At 44.0% G+C, this 15922-nt stretch overlaps 1 protein-coding gene across 2 annotated transcripts; it reads right to left on the reverse strand.

Annotated features, from left to right (window-relative positions):
* Positions 1 to 614: 614 nt before the first annotated feature.
* LOC105811599 (1,25-dihydroxyvitamin D(3) 24-hydroxylase, mitochondrial) lies at positions 615 to 15720 on the reverse strand. Of its 2 annotated transcripts, XM_012645849.1 has the most exons (11): positions 15404 to 15661; positions 14984 to 15174; positions 13702 to 13795; positions 11757 to 11853; positions 7827 to 7918; positions 7042 to 7153; positions 5590 to 5735; positions 2375 to 2541; positions 1514 to 1592; positions 833 to 1030; positions 625 to 735 (listed from the first exon to the last, which is right to left on the reverse strand). In XM_012645849.1, exons 1-11 carry the CDS (start codon positions 15659 to 15661, stop codon positions 625 to 627), a joined length of 1545 nt encoding a protein of 514 aa, XP_012501303.1. The 2 variants fall into 2 exon arrangements, with proteins under 2 accessions (XP_012501304.1, XP_012501303.1); XM_012645850.1 differs by lacking the exon at positions 833 to 1030 and having other exon boundaries at positions 615 to 735; positions 15404 to 15720.
* Between the last annotated feature and the right edge of the window lie 202 nt (positions 15721 to 15922).

Genomic DNA, 15922 nt, shown 5'->3' on the forward strand with positions numbered 1-15922 from the left:
CAGAAAGGGATGTTAGCCCTGCCAACATTTTAATTTCAGCCTGGGAAGACCCGTGTCAGACACCCGACCTAGGGAACTGTTAAGATGACAGATTCGTGGTGTTTAACCCGCTAAGTTTTAGTGATTTGTTACGGCAGCAATAGAAAGCTTACACGATAGCCCGCCCATTCATTTACAAACTGTCTGTGGCTGCTTTGATGCTACAAGGCAGGATTAAGTGCATGTGACAGAGACCCTTTGGCCCACAAAACCTAAAATATTTGCCAACTGGCTCTTTAAAGAAAAAGTTTGTCAACCCCTGTTATTCACGATCAAAAACCATTAACAGAAGCTAGTGCTTACTGAACACTTAATGAAAGCAAGGCTCTGGACTAAGTATTTGTTACTCATTTCAATTTTCTGTGATGGATACTCTTTTGGTCCTCATTTTACAAATGAAAAAACAAAACAAAACAAAAAGGAGGCAGAGAGGTTAGGTAACTGCTCAAGGTCACCCAGGGAGTGAGAGGTGAGTGGTGACTTAAACCCTAGTTGCTGACTTCTGAGTTCCGCTCACTCACTACCTGGTTATTCATGGCACCTTGCGCAGGATAAGGAACGCCCCTGATGCTCACCTGAGGCGTCTTATCGTTGGCGGAATGCGATGGGGAGCTCCCGGTTGGGCACCATGATGCCCAAGTGCAGCATCTCGACAGGCTCATTGTCTGTGGCCATGATGTCGTATTTGCGGACGATCTGGAACACGCACGCACAAAAAGGCAGAATTACCCTCTCTTCTCCTCCCTTGTAAAATAACACAGAACACGATTGCAGAATCCAGTAAGGCTTTTACCCAACAAAGAGCCAAATGGAGCTGGAGCTCAGCTAACCGGCGACCAATGCACATTCTTTTCCCGATGCCAAATGGAAGATGCGCGAAAGGATTAATCTTTTTCTTCTCTTGAAGCCAACGTTCGGGTCTAAACTGACTTGAATCCTCAAAATTGTCTTCACTGGACCCCAACACCTGGGTGTTTAGCGTTAGCACTGTCTAAAAACACACAGAAATACAGAGCATTTAAAATAACCCGAAGAGAACATGTGAATTGCAAAATTTATAAAAGTCATTGCCTTACAAATATAAAAATAAACCCCCATAACATGCATTGAGTGGTTAAAATGTGCCAAGTAACAAATAGGTAAAGAACTTTAAAATCTTGCATCACATTCTCACAACAACCCATATGGCAGAGTCTATTATTAACCCCATTTTACAGATGAGGAAGCTGAGGCTCACAGAAGTTATATAACTCACTTAAGAGTACACAGATAAAGGTGAAATCAAATCCAGGTCTCTGCCTCCATAGCCATGATTTCTAATCCTATACTATGCATCATGTCAACTATGTGCTACTACTTATATATTTCCAAAATCAATGTTCTCCTGGAAAACAGTTTACAGAGATTGGATGAATATTTGGAAAGATGATCTTTCAAAGTTTTGTAAGGTATAAAATATACAAATTCTACTTACTCCTTTGGGTAAAGCATATTCACCCAGAACTGTTGCCTTGTCAAGAGTCCGAGTTGTAAATGGCACACTCGGGGTAAGCCTGAGTAAACAAAACCAAAGATGTAAGGTGGGCACAGACCAAGTTCTGTCGGAAGTGTCTACGGGAACGCAGACTGGGTTAGATAAGTAAGTGGGCAGAGGTTCATACTCAAAAAGGGAACATGATCACAACTCTTCCTAAAGGAGTTCTGTCTCTTTCTTCCTGAGATTTATGTCTCTTGTTACTTTTTCTTGTCTTAGTGTGTTAGTTAAACCCCCAGGACAAGGCCAATGAGCAGCTGTTAACAGCGATTTTCCCTGTTTCATTCCAGACTTCAGTGTGTAGGTTTCTCACGCTTCACCTTGAAGCCTGATGTTTGTACTACGTTTCTCCTGTCTTCCCTTTGTGAAGTTAACACTGTTTTCTTCTAATCCTAAAATGTTTTGTTTGCCAGAAAGAGTGTAAAAAGAATTTTCTAAGAACGTTTTATACCAGAGGCTCAACAACAAAGATGTTTCTGTGTCCTATGGTTCTTTTGCAGAACTTTCATCTCATAGTCTTCAATCATGCCCTGTTCTTAATTAGCGCTTGTAGCATTCATTAGAATACTAATATTATTGATTTAAAGGGGAGGACATTGATTTTCTAAGATTTAATAGGATTTGCCCAAATGATTTAGGAAATGAGTAATAGAAAAAGAATACAGCCCCAATGTTCTTTCTTTGCAGTTTGATAAATGTTTATAATTAACTGGGGAGCTGTCTATGAGTGGGGGAGCCTTTGCTATCTATTTAAGGGAATAGTATTCTGACATTCATATTGGGTCAGACGTGTGTTTTTACCTCATGGATTCTTTCAGACAGGCTTTTAAATATGGCATATTCTTCAAATCCTCTGCCCGTGGCATCCGATTCTCAGGCAAAACACTTCGAATTTCCTTAAGAAGCTTTTGTTGCACTTGGGGATTACGGGATAAATTGTAGAGAATCCACATTAAGCTGTTTGCTGTCTGAAAGCCAAATGGACACAAATTTGAGTTTTTGCAAATAAACTGCCTCGAACCACTATCAGCTGAACAAAAAGTGATGCCAACCACCTTGCTCTGCAAATATAATAGTGGTGCTTTCTCACATGTCCCTATTTTCTGTGCCTTAAACAAGTCCAATATGTAAAAGGTCAGATTTATTTTACAAAATGTACCAATTAAGGATAGCTTATTTACCGAGAACCAAAATAGACTCTTTTAAGTAATCAGCTACATTAGGACATTTAAAATGCAAAGTTTGACACAATAATTGTTGGAACACCATGAGCGCATGTAACACTGGCGAAATGAGAATAAGATGCGTGGGCGACAGCAAGGCCAATTCCCAGGTTGTGATGATGTTTTCTTGTAATGCAGGATGTTACCAGTGGGGGAAATTGGTGAAGGATAAAAGGGATCCCTCCCAATTTTTTCTTAGAACTGACGTGAATCTACAATTATCTCAAAATGAAACAGTTTAATTAAAAATTGTTTGATGTAAAAAAATGATGTAAATAGTCAAGAGAGAGGAACAGAGATCGTTGGAGTATTGCTAATGAGAGGATTTAAAAAATTTTTATGGTGCAAATAAATGCGTAAGAAACTGCATTTCTGGAATTTGAAAATTCTTTTGGCCACACCCTGAAAAGTTACCACAAAAATGCAAAGGCATTATCTGCATTCAGGGTTTCAGCTACATGCAAAGAGCCCTCATAGGAGGGGGCCAACACCAAAATAAGAAATTCTAGCATCGAGTTGAGTGTTTCAAGGAACCGACCGCACTTTCTGACAAAGGCCCATGGCCTTTCAAGTGGCATCGCTGATTTCCTTTCCAAAGGCAAAAGAAGAGAAAAAATATTGGTGGAACCAGCCAGTGTAGCTTTTAGCTACATAATATTCACCACTAGTAGTCATATGTATTTTTTTTAGGCCTTTCTTAGCTAATTTAAGCTAAATATCCCCTAAAATTGGTCATTGTGTCCCCCTTCTGCAGACATGAAGACGCTGTTGCTAAGTGCTATGTGCCAGTCACACAAATGAGCAAAGTGCGAGACCATGCAGAGCCAATGGTTATTTATTATTTTTGGAAGAAGATGCCTCCAAGGCAGGTTTCCTCATGTCAGAGGACTGGCAGCCTCAGCTGCAAATAAACTGTGGACAGCATTATTATACGAGTCTAATTTACAAAACAGGAAGAGGGTGTAGCCACCAAATTAGATATACTTTCAAATTTCTCTGATTTTCCAAATGTGACTTTCAGAATAGCCAGGACTAAAAAAGAAACCGATTTAACCATATCAGTGAGTTCCTCACCGCAAGTACCGAATAGGGTTTCCAAAAGGCAGATAACTGTAGCTTTCACCAAAGCCGTGTAAGACAGTCTGGGCCTGTGAGGGAAACTTCAGGGGCTGATTTGAGGGGAAGTGGCTTGGGAAACCTCAGGGGCTCAGACTATCCTGGCTTGACCTCCGGTGAAGAGACTGATCTCGTTAACTGGTCTTCTGCATTCACTCTTTCTCTGCTAAGTCTGGTCTTCACTCACCAACCACAGTCCACTTTTCAAAATATGAATTGATCAGGTGACTCCCTTGCTTAAAATGCTGCAAGAGCTTCTCATCACAGGTGTAAACAAATCCTAATGCCTTACCAAGGCTCACAAGGCCCTGGCTAATGTGGCCCATCGATTTCTCCAGTCTTAACTCTGACCACATTTGCTAGTTCTCTAGCTCCATCCTCTTTCTGCCCCAGGACCTTTGCATGTGCTGTTTCCAATACCTGGAGATCTCTATTCCATCATCCTGATGGATTCCTCCATGGCCCATACCGCTATCTGAAATAACCACATTTGTTTGTTTACGTGTCTACTGTCTTCCCCACTAGCATGTAAGTTTCATGAGGATTAGGGCTTTTGTCTCTGCTTCATAGTGGTCTCTCAAGAACCTGGAACAGTCCTGGGCACATAGTAAGTACTCAATGGTTCCTGTTTTCTTTCATTTATACAATAAGTATTTACTGACCACCTCTTTGCCAAGTACTGTTCTACATCCTGGGAATACAGCGGTGGACAAAACTAAGCCATTGCCCTCACAGAGCTCATATTCCATTTGGAAAGAAAAGAATAATGGGTGAAGCTTTACTTTTGTCACTCTAAGGAGCCTCTTGGGGTCAGTGATTCAATAGGAAAGTGACTAGAATGAATTCCCACTTTTAACAGCCTTCTGGAGCACGTGGAGAAATGAGAAGGTTGTTATTCCCTGATGTAGAAAATCCCATTTTTTTCTCTGGACAAGAAATACTATGGAAGGAGGGAAACATGGGGAAAAAAATGAACTTGTCCACACTCTGCTTAGAGGCTTTAAGGTGCAGGAACTGCTGGCCTGTGAGGAGTGTGAGCAGGCATCGTTCCAATCGCGGCTCAGAAAAAGATTAGAGACCGTTAAGCTCACCTGAACGCACACGTCGGCGTTTGCGTGTGCAGTCTGGCTGTGCTGGGTATCTAATTGGGGTATCAACCACATCAGAGGCACAATTTTGGTATTTGAAATTAGCTGTTTCACTTAAAGTCAAGTTTTCTCAACCTCACTATGTTTACAGTTTTAAGCAGAAAAAAAATTATTGGCTTCAAAAAGAGTATTCCAATTTTTTTTTTCAGCCACGATTAGGGACTTTGGGGTAGCATGAGCAATGAATCAAAATATCTCCGATTTTTAAAAATCTAGATTATCTGTCCTGTTAAGGCTGGGAACTTTACTGCTTGCGAATTCCCATAGCAGTCTGCATGTTTTCCACGGCACCGATCAGCCCCTACTTTGGATTTTCATCACTGGGGCAGGTGAAGTCTCCTCCTGCCCTGTGCTTAAGCACAAAGGCCCTGAGCCCTCAGCGGCATCTAGTATAAGACTTTTCATTTTTGCTAAACTGGTGCTTAGTTAATCCCGGGGGAATGAATGAGTTACATCACTATTTAAAATTTGTCATGAAAGAATTGTACGGACTGTTCACTTAGCAAAGTGACACCCGGCCCACCCTTACCGTTTCCACGGCGGCCAGCTGGAGCTCCGTGACGGCAGCGTACAATTCTTTCTTTGAAAGCTGGTTGCGGTGGTAAATATCACAGAGGAAATCTGCACTCGGCTCTTGAGAATACTTCTCTAGCCGGCTGTTGACGTAAGATTTGACTGTCGGAGAAGAGAGAAAAGAAAGGAAGTCAGTTGAAAATTAGAATGAGGAAAAGGGCAAAAGGAAAGAAACCTAAGACCAAAATCCTTTTTGATAGCTCCAAAGGGCCTTTTCAGGGACACTAAGAATTTGTAACATAAACTAATATTGCCTTTTTGTTAGGTCGGCCAGGATTTATCAATGCCCACAGAGCAAGGCTTCGCAACTTTAACGTGCATAGAAATCACCTGAGCATCTTCTTAAAATGCACATTGCGAATCAGGGGTCTGAGTGGTCCTGGACTCTGCATTTCTATCGAGCTTCAGGGCACATTTGAGCAGCAAGAGCTCAGTGCTTGGAAGAGACCAACATGAAAGGCAGTGGGATTTGGGTTCGCTTTCAGAATCAGAACTTGGACCCAGATATTACCAAACGCACATGCACACACACACACACACATCACACACATGCACAAGTACAGTGCCCATGTACATTGATAATAATGGTAAAAACTTAACATTTATAAACTAAATTCTAGGCATGTGTCTCCCTCCCTTCAATCTATTGCTCAAGCAACCACCAGACTAATTATAATGTTGATAATGGTAATGATAATGATGATCACACACAGTAACGGCAGTTAAAGTCTGAATCCTGGAGCCCTTCTGCCTGACTTCAAAGCCTGGCTTTGCCATCACCTAGCATGCAATCTTGCGAGAGCTACTTAACCTCCACATGTCTCAGGTGCATTACTTGAGACTAATAGAAAGACCACCCTTATAGGTTTGTTGTGAGAATTAAATGAGTATATGTGCAAACAATACCTAGCACCAAGTATTCCCTGCATCCTGTAGCAGAAATAGCTCTGTTCCATCGAGATATTGTGATATGCCAGGTTTCTATGTTATCTATACAAGACCCAGGTACAGTTGCATTGAGTTAAGTACTATTATTATTATTATTATCCCATTTTAGAGACAAGGCAACTGAGGATGGAAGGGTGACAGCACATTTGGCCAAACTACCATAACCAGTAACAGAGCTCACCTGGAACCCAGGGGTCTCTGACTTCAAAGCTCTTGCTTTTAATCACTCCTAATTCCCAAAGAAGACTACAAAAAGCTGCCTCCTACCTTTTATTATTAGAATTTGTCTACACCAGGATGATCCCAAAATGCATGTGTTTGCAAAGCCTGAAGGAATCAGGAGCAACTCCATGGAAGGACTGAGGTGGTTAGGCCAAGATCATTCCAGACCTTCCCTCTGCAGCTCCAGGACAGGGCTGCAGGGAAGGTGTTGGCCGGGTATGAAGGGCAGCCCTTTTACCTGATTTGAAAATAGTGTCCCAGGCCAGCGTGTGGGCCTGCCAGACCTTGGTGTTGAGGCTCTTGTGCAGCTCGACTGGAGTGACCATCATCTTCCCAAATGTGCTCGTCATCTGAAACAAACACAAACGCCTTTACATTCTAAATTCTCCTTCTCTCAAAACCAACTTTCATTCTGAAGAAGAGCATTCTGAACCGGGGCACCCTGTGCTTCTTGAAAGGCCAGAATCCCACGCACACCCCCAGCCCTCTCCGTAGTAGTCTCAGAAGCAAGGCCCACACCCCACTTCCGGTGAAATAGTGAAGGCAATCTTTGGGATAATTTTCCACTGGATGTGTTTAATAAAAAATCTGATCTTACGAACTAATCATAAAAAAAAAGAAAAAACAAACTTTCTTATTTACTTAAATTTTGAATAATTTGCAAACCTCAGTCATTTCCAAACCAATTTCATAGTGTCTACCATATCCACATACCACCTGAACTACTCAAAAATTTAAAATCTGAAAACTTTCAGGCTCTTTTTAAGAAGTATTTCTAATCAACTGACAACTTTAACTGAAATACCCATTAAATATTTTAACCTTGCCTAAACAAAGAAATAATGGATTTTACATGCTTCTTTATGATAGGTGCATATATGCACATAAATGCACTAAACTATGTAATACACATTAAAGTGAACACCTAACTTTAGAAATAAAGTGTGTGTGCATGCCACTCTCTGGGACACGCTGTGAAGTTTTACAGATTCGTCTGTAAAATGTCAGGAGAGGGGTGCTTACTGTTTTGACGGCCATGATGAAGTTCAGGGCTTCATCATCTACATTCTTCTGAAGGAGCCCAAATCTCTTCTCATATAACACAAGGCAGATACCTGTTATTTAAAATAATTATCACTGTTACACACAATATAGCAATGTGGAGTCTGTGATTAGCTAGCTATGGAAGACTCGATTCTGTGTCTCCTAAAAGCGTGGGGTTTTCTAAGAAAAAAACAGAAGTCCAAGAATGGAGGAAAGGCAAAGAGTCTGAGACAAAGGGGCACGATCACTCTCCTCTTTTCCTAGAAATCATCTCCAGGTCCAATGACCCATCCTCTTAGAACGTCCTGGTCAGAAATGCACTGTTCTTAATCATGTCAGTCACACGGAACATCCAGTGGCTGTAGCAAACGTGTTTCTGGGTCAGGGTGTGCTATGCCCTTAACCCCGCTGTGTGGCTGGAGTCCTAGAGTCTCTTATTGGATTCTGTTGCCTTCCAGGATGAACAGGAAGTCATTCACAAGAGGAAGAGATGGGAAGGGAAGGAGTATGCACTGAGCACCCACTACATGCCAGGCACAGAGCTAGGACTTTATAGATACTTCTCCCCCCATTTCATCATTTTATTTAGACACAACCTCTTTAAATTCTCAGCTCTTTATTTTGAAATATTTTACCTACAGAAAAGCTGAAAAAACAGTATAATAAATAACCTGTATCCTCTGAATTCAGATGCCGCAATCATCAACATTTTGCAACAATGACTTTCTCTTCCTGTGTATGTATACATCTAAGTGTATGTGTGTCTGTGTGTGCCGAACCATTTGAAAATAATTTTCAACCCTCATGACACTTCATCATTAAATACTTTAGCAGAAATCTCCTAAGAACAAAGACATCCTCCCATATAACCACAATGTCATTAACATCTCTAAGAACATTAGCAACCATTCCATAATACAACTGCTATGTGCCCATTTAAATATTTTCCCCATGTCCTAAAAATTATCTTCTAAGACTGTTTTCTTTTATGATCCACGATCACTACAACCGCCTTTTGATAGGTGGATAATTAGCTTTCGATTTATAAACTAGGATACTGAGCCTCAGAGGGTAAATGGCCTAAAATCACAAAGCTGAGCGGGAGAGTCAACAAGCTTAGTCAGTGCAATTCCATAGCTTTCTGACTACACTCATGTGTTCCAAACTCCACTCATTCCTGTCCAGCCTTTCAAGTTTTCCCATCTTTGAGTTCCACAATGCGCAACATATGTACCGTTGGGAGTATCTGAGACAGAGCTCTGGGTGGTACATGAACTTTTTAAAAAAATTATTTATTTTTTCGGTAATCCATTTATGGCAGTGATTCTGACTCTGAATTTATAGAAGCGTTATACATTTTTTTTCAAGATAAACTTAAAACAATCAATGAAAACGTTAGGTAGTTAAATAATACAGGTAGTAGGCATTTACGGAGAATACCGTGAAATAGTACGGGAACCTATACAATTTAGGACATGACTATTTACCAGATGATCATTGTCTAACAAAATGTATATTAAAATTAAGATAATACTTCCTCATTTATAAATACCTAGGTCTTTAATAGCTAAGTGGCCCACATATTCAACAGCATAAGCATTTTTTTTTTATTAATAGTGGGTTGCCATATCATGGTAGCAGCAGAACAGATTCAGATATATGTATGTTCCAATGTTTTAAAACATGAAACCCTGGTAGGTGCAACCCACGAGTGCTGTCTTCCCATTTGTGGGGCATTTTTTGGCACGTATTGCAGATTGATTCCACAAGATTTTGCCACTATGCAAATGTAGCCATTCTTGATACATGAATGAATCTCTCTTGTAATGTCTTACTTTTGCCAGAGCTTATCATTGATATCACGCGTAGCAGACATTGTTAATAGCCCGCCAAATACTCATTTGCCCCCATTCTGTCCCTAAGAAAATCCTGATTTTATTTAGGCTGTCAGTGGTATCAGTCCTCAGGCAATAAATCAGGATTGATTGAAGACTGATCACAGTCCTGTTCCCTGATTTCCCAGCCTTCCTTGTAGCAGCTGCAGTAACCACATAAGCCAAGTATAGTCAATGGGACCTAAAGGAAAAACTCTTTTTTGCTCTCTTGATAAAGGGAACCAGTCAGTGCAGCTGGCTTAGTCCTTTTCTTTTTCTTTCTTGTTTTTGCCTGGAATGCAGAGGCGAGGTCAGGAGCTGCAGCAGTCATTTTGCAACAAGCCAACCAGCTAAGGATAGATGAGCAAAAAGCCAAAAAGGACTCTTGTCCTCAGTGACTTCACTGACAGCCAACCACGAACTGCCTTCTTGAGACTTCCTGTAATGCTAGATGATAGGGTTTAAACCCACAGTGTCAGATTTTCTTTGACTTGCAACTAAATGCATGTGATACTCCTTAATTTCGGTACTCCCAGTGGAAAATTTCTAAAACATACACCTCTATAATTGTTCCCTCCTTTCATTCCTCTTTCCCCTTAATACCTTCTGTGGATTTCTCATTTGCATGGAGATTTCTAATGTGCTAAGATGCCTGGTCCACAACTTTAAATGAGGTTGATCTGACGGGAGAGAGAGGTCACTGTAAAAGCCTCCATCGGGGGTGCCTTCTCCAGCACCTGCCATGAGCAGGCGGAGTGATCTATCTTCCTGCCAATCTGACCATGCCACGCTCCTGTTAAAACATTCTGCTATAGCTCCCGGTTACTCCCAGGCTCAAATCCAAACGCCCGCCCTGGTTTATAAAGCCTTCCATGAGCTGGCCGCTGCCCCCCTCCCATCCTCTGTCCTCCCAATGCCCCTGCCTTACAGGATATGCTTAAGTCATTCTGGACTTCTTTTGCTGGAACATCCTTCCTTCCTCACTTTTCACCTGTTAAACTCCTACCCATCCATCAGGTCTTAGCTGAGAGGCACCACCTCCGTGAAGCCCCTGACCAAGCCCGGCTTAGGCGGCCCTCTCCAATTCTCCCACAGCCCTGAACTTGTTCAGTACTCACTTACCCGGCTGCAATTGCCTGTATCCCCCCCAGGTAGCCAGCTCATGAAGGCAGGGCTCTCTCTGCTGTTTATTCCCACAATGATCCCTGAAGAAAGTGATCGTGCCCTCCCCTGCTCAGAACCCTCCACGGCTCCCCGTCTGAATCAGACTAAAAGTGCAAGTTCTTGCTGGGCTCTGTGAGGCTCTCTGCCTGATCTGGTGCCTGTCTCCTTTCTGACCTTGTCTTCTTACATAGAGACCCCCCCCCCCAACTTGTTCCTCAAGGTCCACTCACAGCAGCATCCTAGCACTTCCGAAAATGCAGCCACTTTCATGCTTCCACCCCAGGGCATTCGCACTTCCTGTCTCCGCTGCCTGGAACAATCTCCACGTGTCCCCTCCTGACTTGCTCCTTCCCTTCCTTTAGGTCTTACCTCTGATGTGTCCTTAGCAAAGACAACTTGCCTCAGCGAGGCACCTCTTTCACCTTTTTCCTTTACTCCTTGGTAGAGCATACGAGGTCTGTCTGGAAAGTATCCAGCCATGCAATATGAAAAATGGAGACATTTATGACTGGATATGAAATTCCAGACAGACCTCGCATTTTACGTGTTTGCTTGTCACCCTGTCTAGAATCTAAGCTCCACAAGGACCGGGATGTTACTTGTTTTGTTCACTGTCGTGGCCCCAGCACCTAGCACAGTGCCTGACACATGGCAGGTATTCAATAAATGTTTGTTGTATGACTTCAGGCACAGCCTTAGTGCAAGGCATAACGTAAGTGCCTAAGAGAAGCATTAAAAGGGCTGCTATGGCCTTTCTCTAATTCTACAGTCAGCAATAGTGGATGTTTACGGGACAGTTATCAACAGAGCCGTGTGTCAGCCTCAAAATCACCTGCAAAATCAAATGAGCAAGACAGTGAAGACAACTTACTTTCAAATGACCATTTGTTTAGTTCGCTGTACAAATCTTCAATGTGGCCCCTTTCATCACAGAGCTCATCTATTCTAACCATAAAATCAGCCAGGACCTTAAAAGAAAGCAACCACAAAAGACACATTTTAAAGTCATTGAAGGAAAACAAAAGTTTAAAGTTCAGTAAGCTGACTTCGGGTTTTGTTACGTTGTGCATTCACTGGCCATACTGCTATTCATGCTGAAGTAACACTAACTACATATCCTCCTGGGGAACCCCCTTATCCACTAACAGCCTTGTCCTGGGTTATTTCCTGAAGCCACCCTGAAGCTTAAGTTTCAGCTTTTGATGTAAAAATGATTCTGGCAATTTAAGAAAAGGAAAACATTTCTTCTAATCAGAATGGGACAATAAGCCACGAAGGAGAAATGAGCCAAGTGTCCCTGTTGGCACAACCTCTCCAGGACTGTGATGCTGCCACTGCCCTGAGGTGTGCACGTCCATATCTGGACGAGCGAATGGTTGGTGGTGGTGTTTACAAAGTCGAACTTGGAGCCAGGACATCTGCAAATTGTGGACACAGCTCCTTCCCTAAATAGTCTGTGACCTTGGGGAAGTCACGTAAGGCCGTTGGGTGCCAGTTTCAAAAAACCAGGGCTTTTGATGACAAATGCCTCGCATCGAATGAGGTTCATAGAGCACCAAGCACCGAACAATGCATTAGCTGATCCTCATGGCAATGCCATGAGGTAGGAGGCACCGTCATTTCTCCCACTTCCCATATAACAGATGGAAAAATTGAGGCTTAGAGAGGCTAAGTCACTCACCCATGGACACACAACTGATAAGTTGACACAAGGTGTTGTGTGACCATAAAGCCTGCATATGTAATCAATGGGCATGTTTAATTTGCCCACATAGTGTATTAAAAATACTTGGAATTTGTTACCATTAAAAAAAAAAACAAGAGGTTTCACATTAACACATGGATTTCCCACTATTCATCAAAAAATGTAAATAATAATTAAAAGATGGGGTGACACTGTCTGAATTCCCACGTGGCAGTAATTTGCTGGAGCTGGGGCGGCTGTCCCCTCTAGGAAGGTACACACTACCTTGTTTGCTAAAATCTTTACGAGGCCCTGCCTTATTCTCTTACGTTAGTTACCTGGCCCCTGGAAGCTTCTGAGTTTGCAATCCCTCACCTGTGTGATCCCATCTGGGTCCAAGTCCAATTCAAAATAAACATCCAAAGTGAACAGGAGTAAAAAGAGATTACTATATGCTGCAACACCCTTCGACCCCCGTTGGCTAAAGGATAATGTCCACATACTTTAGTATGGTACAAAAACATTGTTAAGACCTGCCCCCTGGCCAGGGTCATTTCAAAGAAGGCCTCACTTCAGCTGCATTGACTACCCTATTCTCTGAACACACCATGTCGGTTTCATGCCTCCATATTTTCAGCGTGCTATTCTCTCTGCCTGAATGCCTTCCCCCACCTTCTTTGCTTTGTAAACTCCTGCTCATCCTGCAGAATCCAGCTCCAATGTTACTACCTAAGAACTTCACAACCATTATCTTATTATAATTTTCACAAGAGTGGGAACTGTTACTCCCATTTTGTAGATTGGGAAACTGAGGCTTAGCAAGTTAAGTGGTATATCCAGGTCTCATAGCTAGTCGGAAGAGTGGCTAGGGCCCAAATCTAAGACTGTAGGATACCAAAGTCTGTGCTGCTCACTGTTTCCTCATTGTGGTATTACTTTAAAAGAGGCTGAAAGAGTGAGAAATAAGGGTTTTGGGAGAGGAGGTTGTAGGGAGGAATGGAGAGAAAGAGAAGACCCTTGAATCATCCAAATTGCATTCTTTTCCCTCTGCACTTCATAGCTGTGACTTGAAGCTCCATTCATATCCCTCTATCCTTAAGAGCCCCAGAAAAGCTGGCCCTAGCCTGCAAACCTCATTGATTTTGTTGTCCAGCTTCATAATTTCCACTGGTTTCATTAGTTTCTTTTGAAAGGCACTCCGGACCCTCTGCCAGTCTTCACCTTCCCTGGGAGAGAAGCAGGATTATATTTAGAGCAAATCAAAAAAGAAGGAAGATGCGGAAATACTTCCCGCTGCAACTTCATGGACTATGCAAGCAAATAAACACTGCGAATCATGCCAAGAAATATCCAGAGAATATTAACATTAGCATATTTCAGATGAAATACTGACAATATTTTGACAGTAGTTTGACAACAGAACAAAAAAGCACCTTTCCTCCTAGCCAAAGATTGCACCAGAAAGTTGAAGCTTAGATAATTTGGGTTTGGGGATTTTGAGATGCCCTTGTAAGGGGAGGGCTGGGAGGCCAGAGGCCTCGATCCCCAGCAAAAAGAGTGGGCGTATGAACACCCCTCCACCAGCAACTCAGATTTGTTTAAAGAAAAACCTTGTCTTCTTTAAACTCATTGGCTTGGGCCTCACATTCACAAAACAACTCAAGTTTGGAATTTTACCATTACTTCCAAATAATAACACATAGTCATAGATTCACAGGAGTTATAAAAAGCTTGTAGCCATCACGCAACCTTCTGCACTTGCCCATAGCTGTAATGCATCGCCGTGCATTCATATGTTTTTTAATTCCAGCAATTCTATCCCGGAAAGTATTAATACAACTATCAGGCATTACAATTTGAGGGCTTTAACAAAAAGTGCTAACTTGATAAATGCTAACAATTAAAAAGCAGAGGAATCACATCACGTTGTAGCATTTATAAAATGCAACCCTGACATCCTCCTCATCCCACCTTTGCAGTGACAGGAAGGTCACTGTCAAAAGCAAAAGAAGTTAATTCCTGGCTTTTGAGTTGAAAATAAGGAGTTTCAGGGAATTTTAGGAAATAATTTTGTTTGTACAGGACGTTTTCCTGGCACCCTGATCTCGGAATCTTATCCTGCCCAGGAGTCTGAACACCACACTTTGTATACCCTTGTTTCTGCGTTTCTTTGACGGAAGGGCGTGGTCCTGCCCAGTTGCCAGGGAGAACGCAGGTGTCGGGGCTCAGCTTTCCCCCCCACGATCCACCACAGTCTATGCAAGAGCTCAGACTGCACCTGCACCCAGTCGGGGCTTTGGTATCCGCCCTAAGAAGGGTCCAGCTGCAGGGATTCCCTCCCCCTCCCAATTTCCAGGCGCATCAGGCGCTTGCGGCCGGCCGCCTGCCCCGTCCCTCCGACCGAGCGGACTCACAGGATGAGCAGCCCGTAGCCTTCTTGGCGGTAGTCGCGGTAGGCCTTCCACGGCTTGATCTCCAGCCGCTGGGGGTACGCGCTCTCGGTGCGGTACAGCGCTTCCAGCAGGCACGGCGAGCCCAGGTGCACCGAGTCGAAGGAACCCAGCTTCATGCGGAAAATCTTGCCGTACTTCTTGTGGTACTCGGCCTGCAGCGGGCCGGGCACAGCGCGGAGTCAGCGCGCATCCCCGGCTGGCCCAGGAGCGCGTCTCCCGCCTCCCGCCTCCGTTCTCCTCCGGGACAGGGAACCAAGGTGTTGCCCGATCACTGGAGCGCCCCGTGCGCCCGGGGCCGCGCGCCTCGGAGAGGGTCTGGAGCGCCACTGGGAGGGCAGGACAGGGAGGAGAGAGGGAATTGAGGCGCAACGAGATACTTACCAGTGTGTCGGGTTGTTTCTTGAGTCCCCCTTTCCATAGGATCTCCAGCAGGCTGCCCAGCAGCGGCCAGTTGGTGGGGCCGGGCAGCGCCGCCGCGCTCTGCATCTCGCCAGGTGCCATCACCGGGCAGAGGGGCACCTCCCGCGGCCGAGGGGGCGCGCACGCCGTAGAAGTCACGGGTCTGGGGGGCTGCCCGGGATTGCGCAGCTGCTGCAGAAAGGCGGCAAGGGCGCGGCTCTTGCTGACGGGGGAACTCATGGCTGCGCTGGGGGCCCGGCGTGAAGAGTGGCGCAGGGACAGGACAGGGCGAGGTTGATAAGAGGCACTGGCGGGATTTGGGGGCTTGATGATTCTTGGAAAGAGGCAAAGAGGACCCGCAGGTGTGATGGAGGGGGCCGAGGAAGGGCGAGGAGCAGAAAGGACCTCGGCGAGGATGCTCCACGCGGCACCGTGCGTGCGGCAGCCTCAGGGAGCGGGTGCCCGCCTTGCGCTGGCCGCAGGGGCTGGAGGACTGTGGCC

Source organism: Propithecus coquereli, unplaced genomic scaffold (assembly GCF_000956105.1).
Source record: "Propithecus coquereli isolate 6110/MARCELLA unplaced genomic scaffold, Pcoq_1.0 Scaffold237, whole genome shotgun sequence".
Lineage (NCBI taxonomy): Eukaryota > Metazoa > Chordata > Mammalia > Primates > Indriidae > Propithecus > Propithecus coquereli.

Bases quoted from the DNA above. Each gene is read 5' to 3' on its own strand.
- LOC105811599 (XM_012645849.1), bottom strand. From the start codon at position 15,661: ATGAGTTCCCCCGTCAGCAAGAGCCGCGCCCTTGCCGCCTTTCTGCAG. The intron at 15,175-15,403 runs GTAAGTATCTCG...GGCCCGCTGCAG, and splicing joins AGAAACAACCCGACACACTG to GCCGAGTACCACAAGAAGTA. The intron at 2,542-5,589 runs GTAAGGGTGGGC...TTTGGCTTTCAG, and splicing joins AGCTGGCCGCCGTGGAAACG to ACAGCAAACAGCTTAATGTG.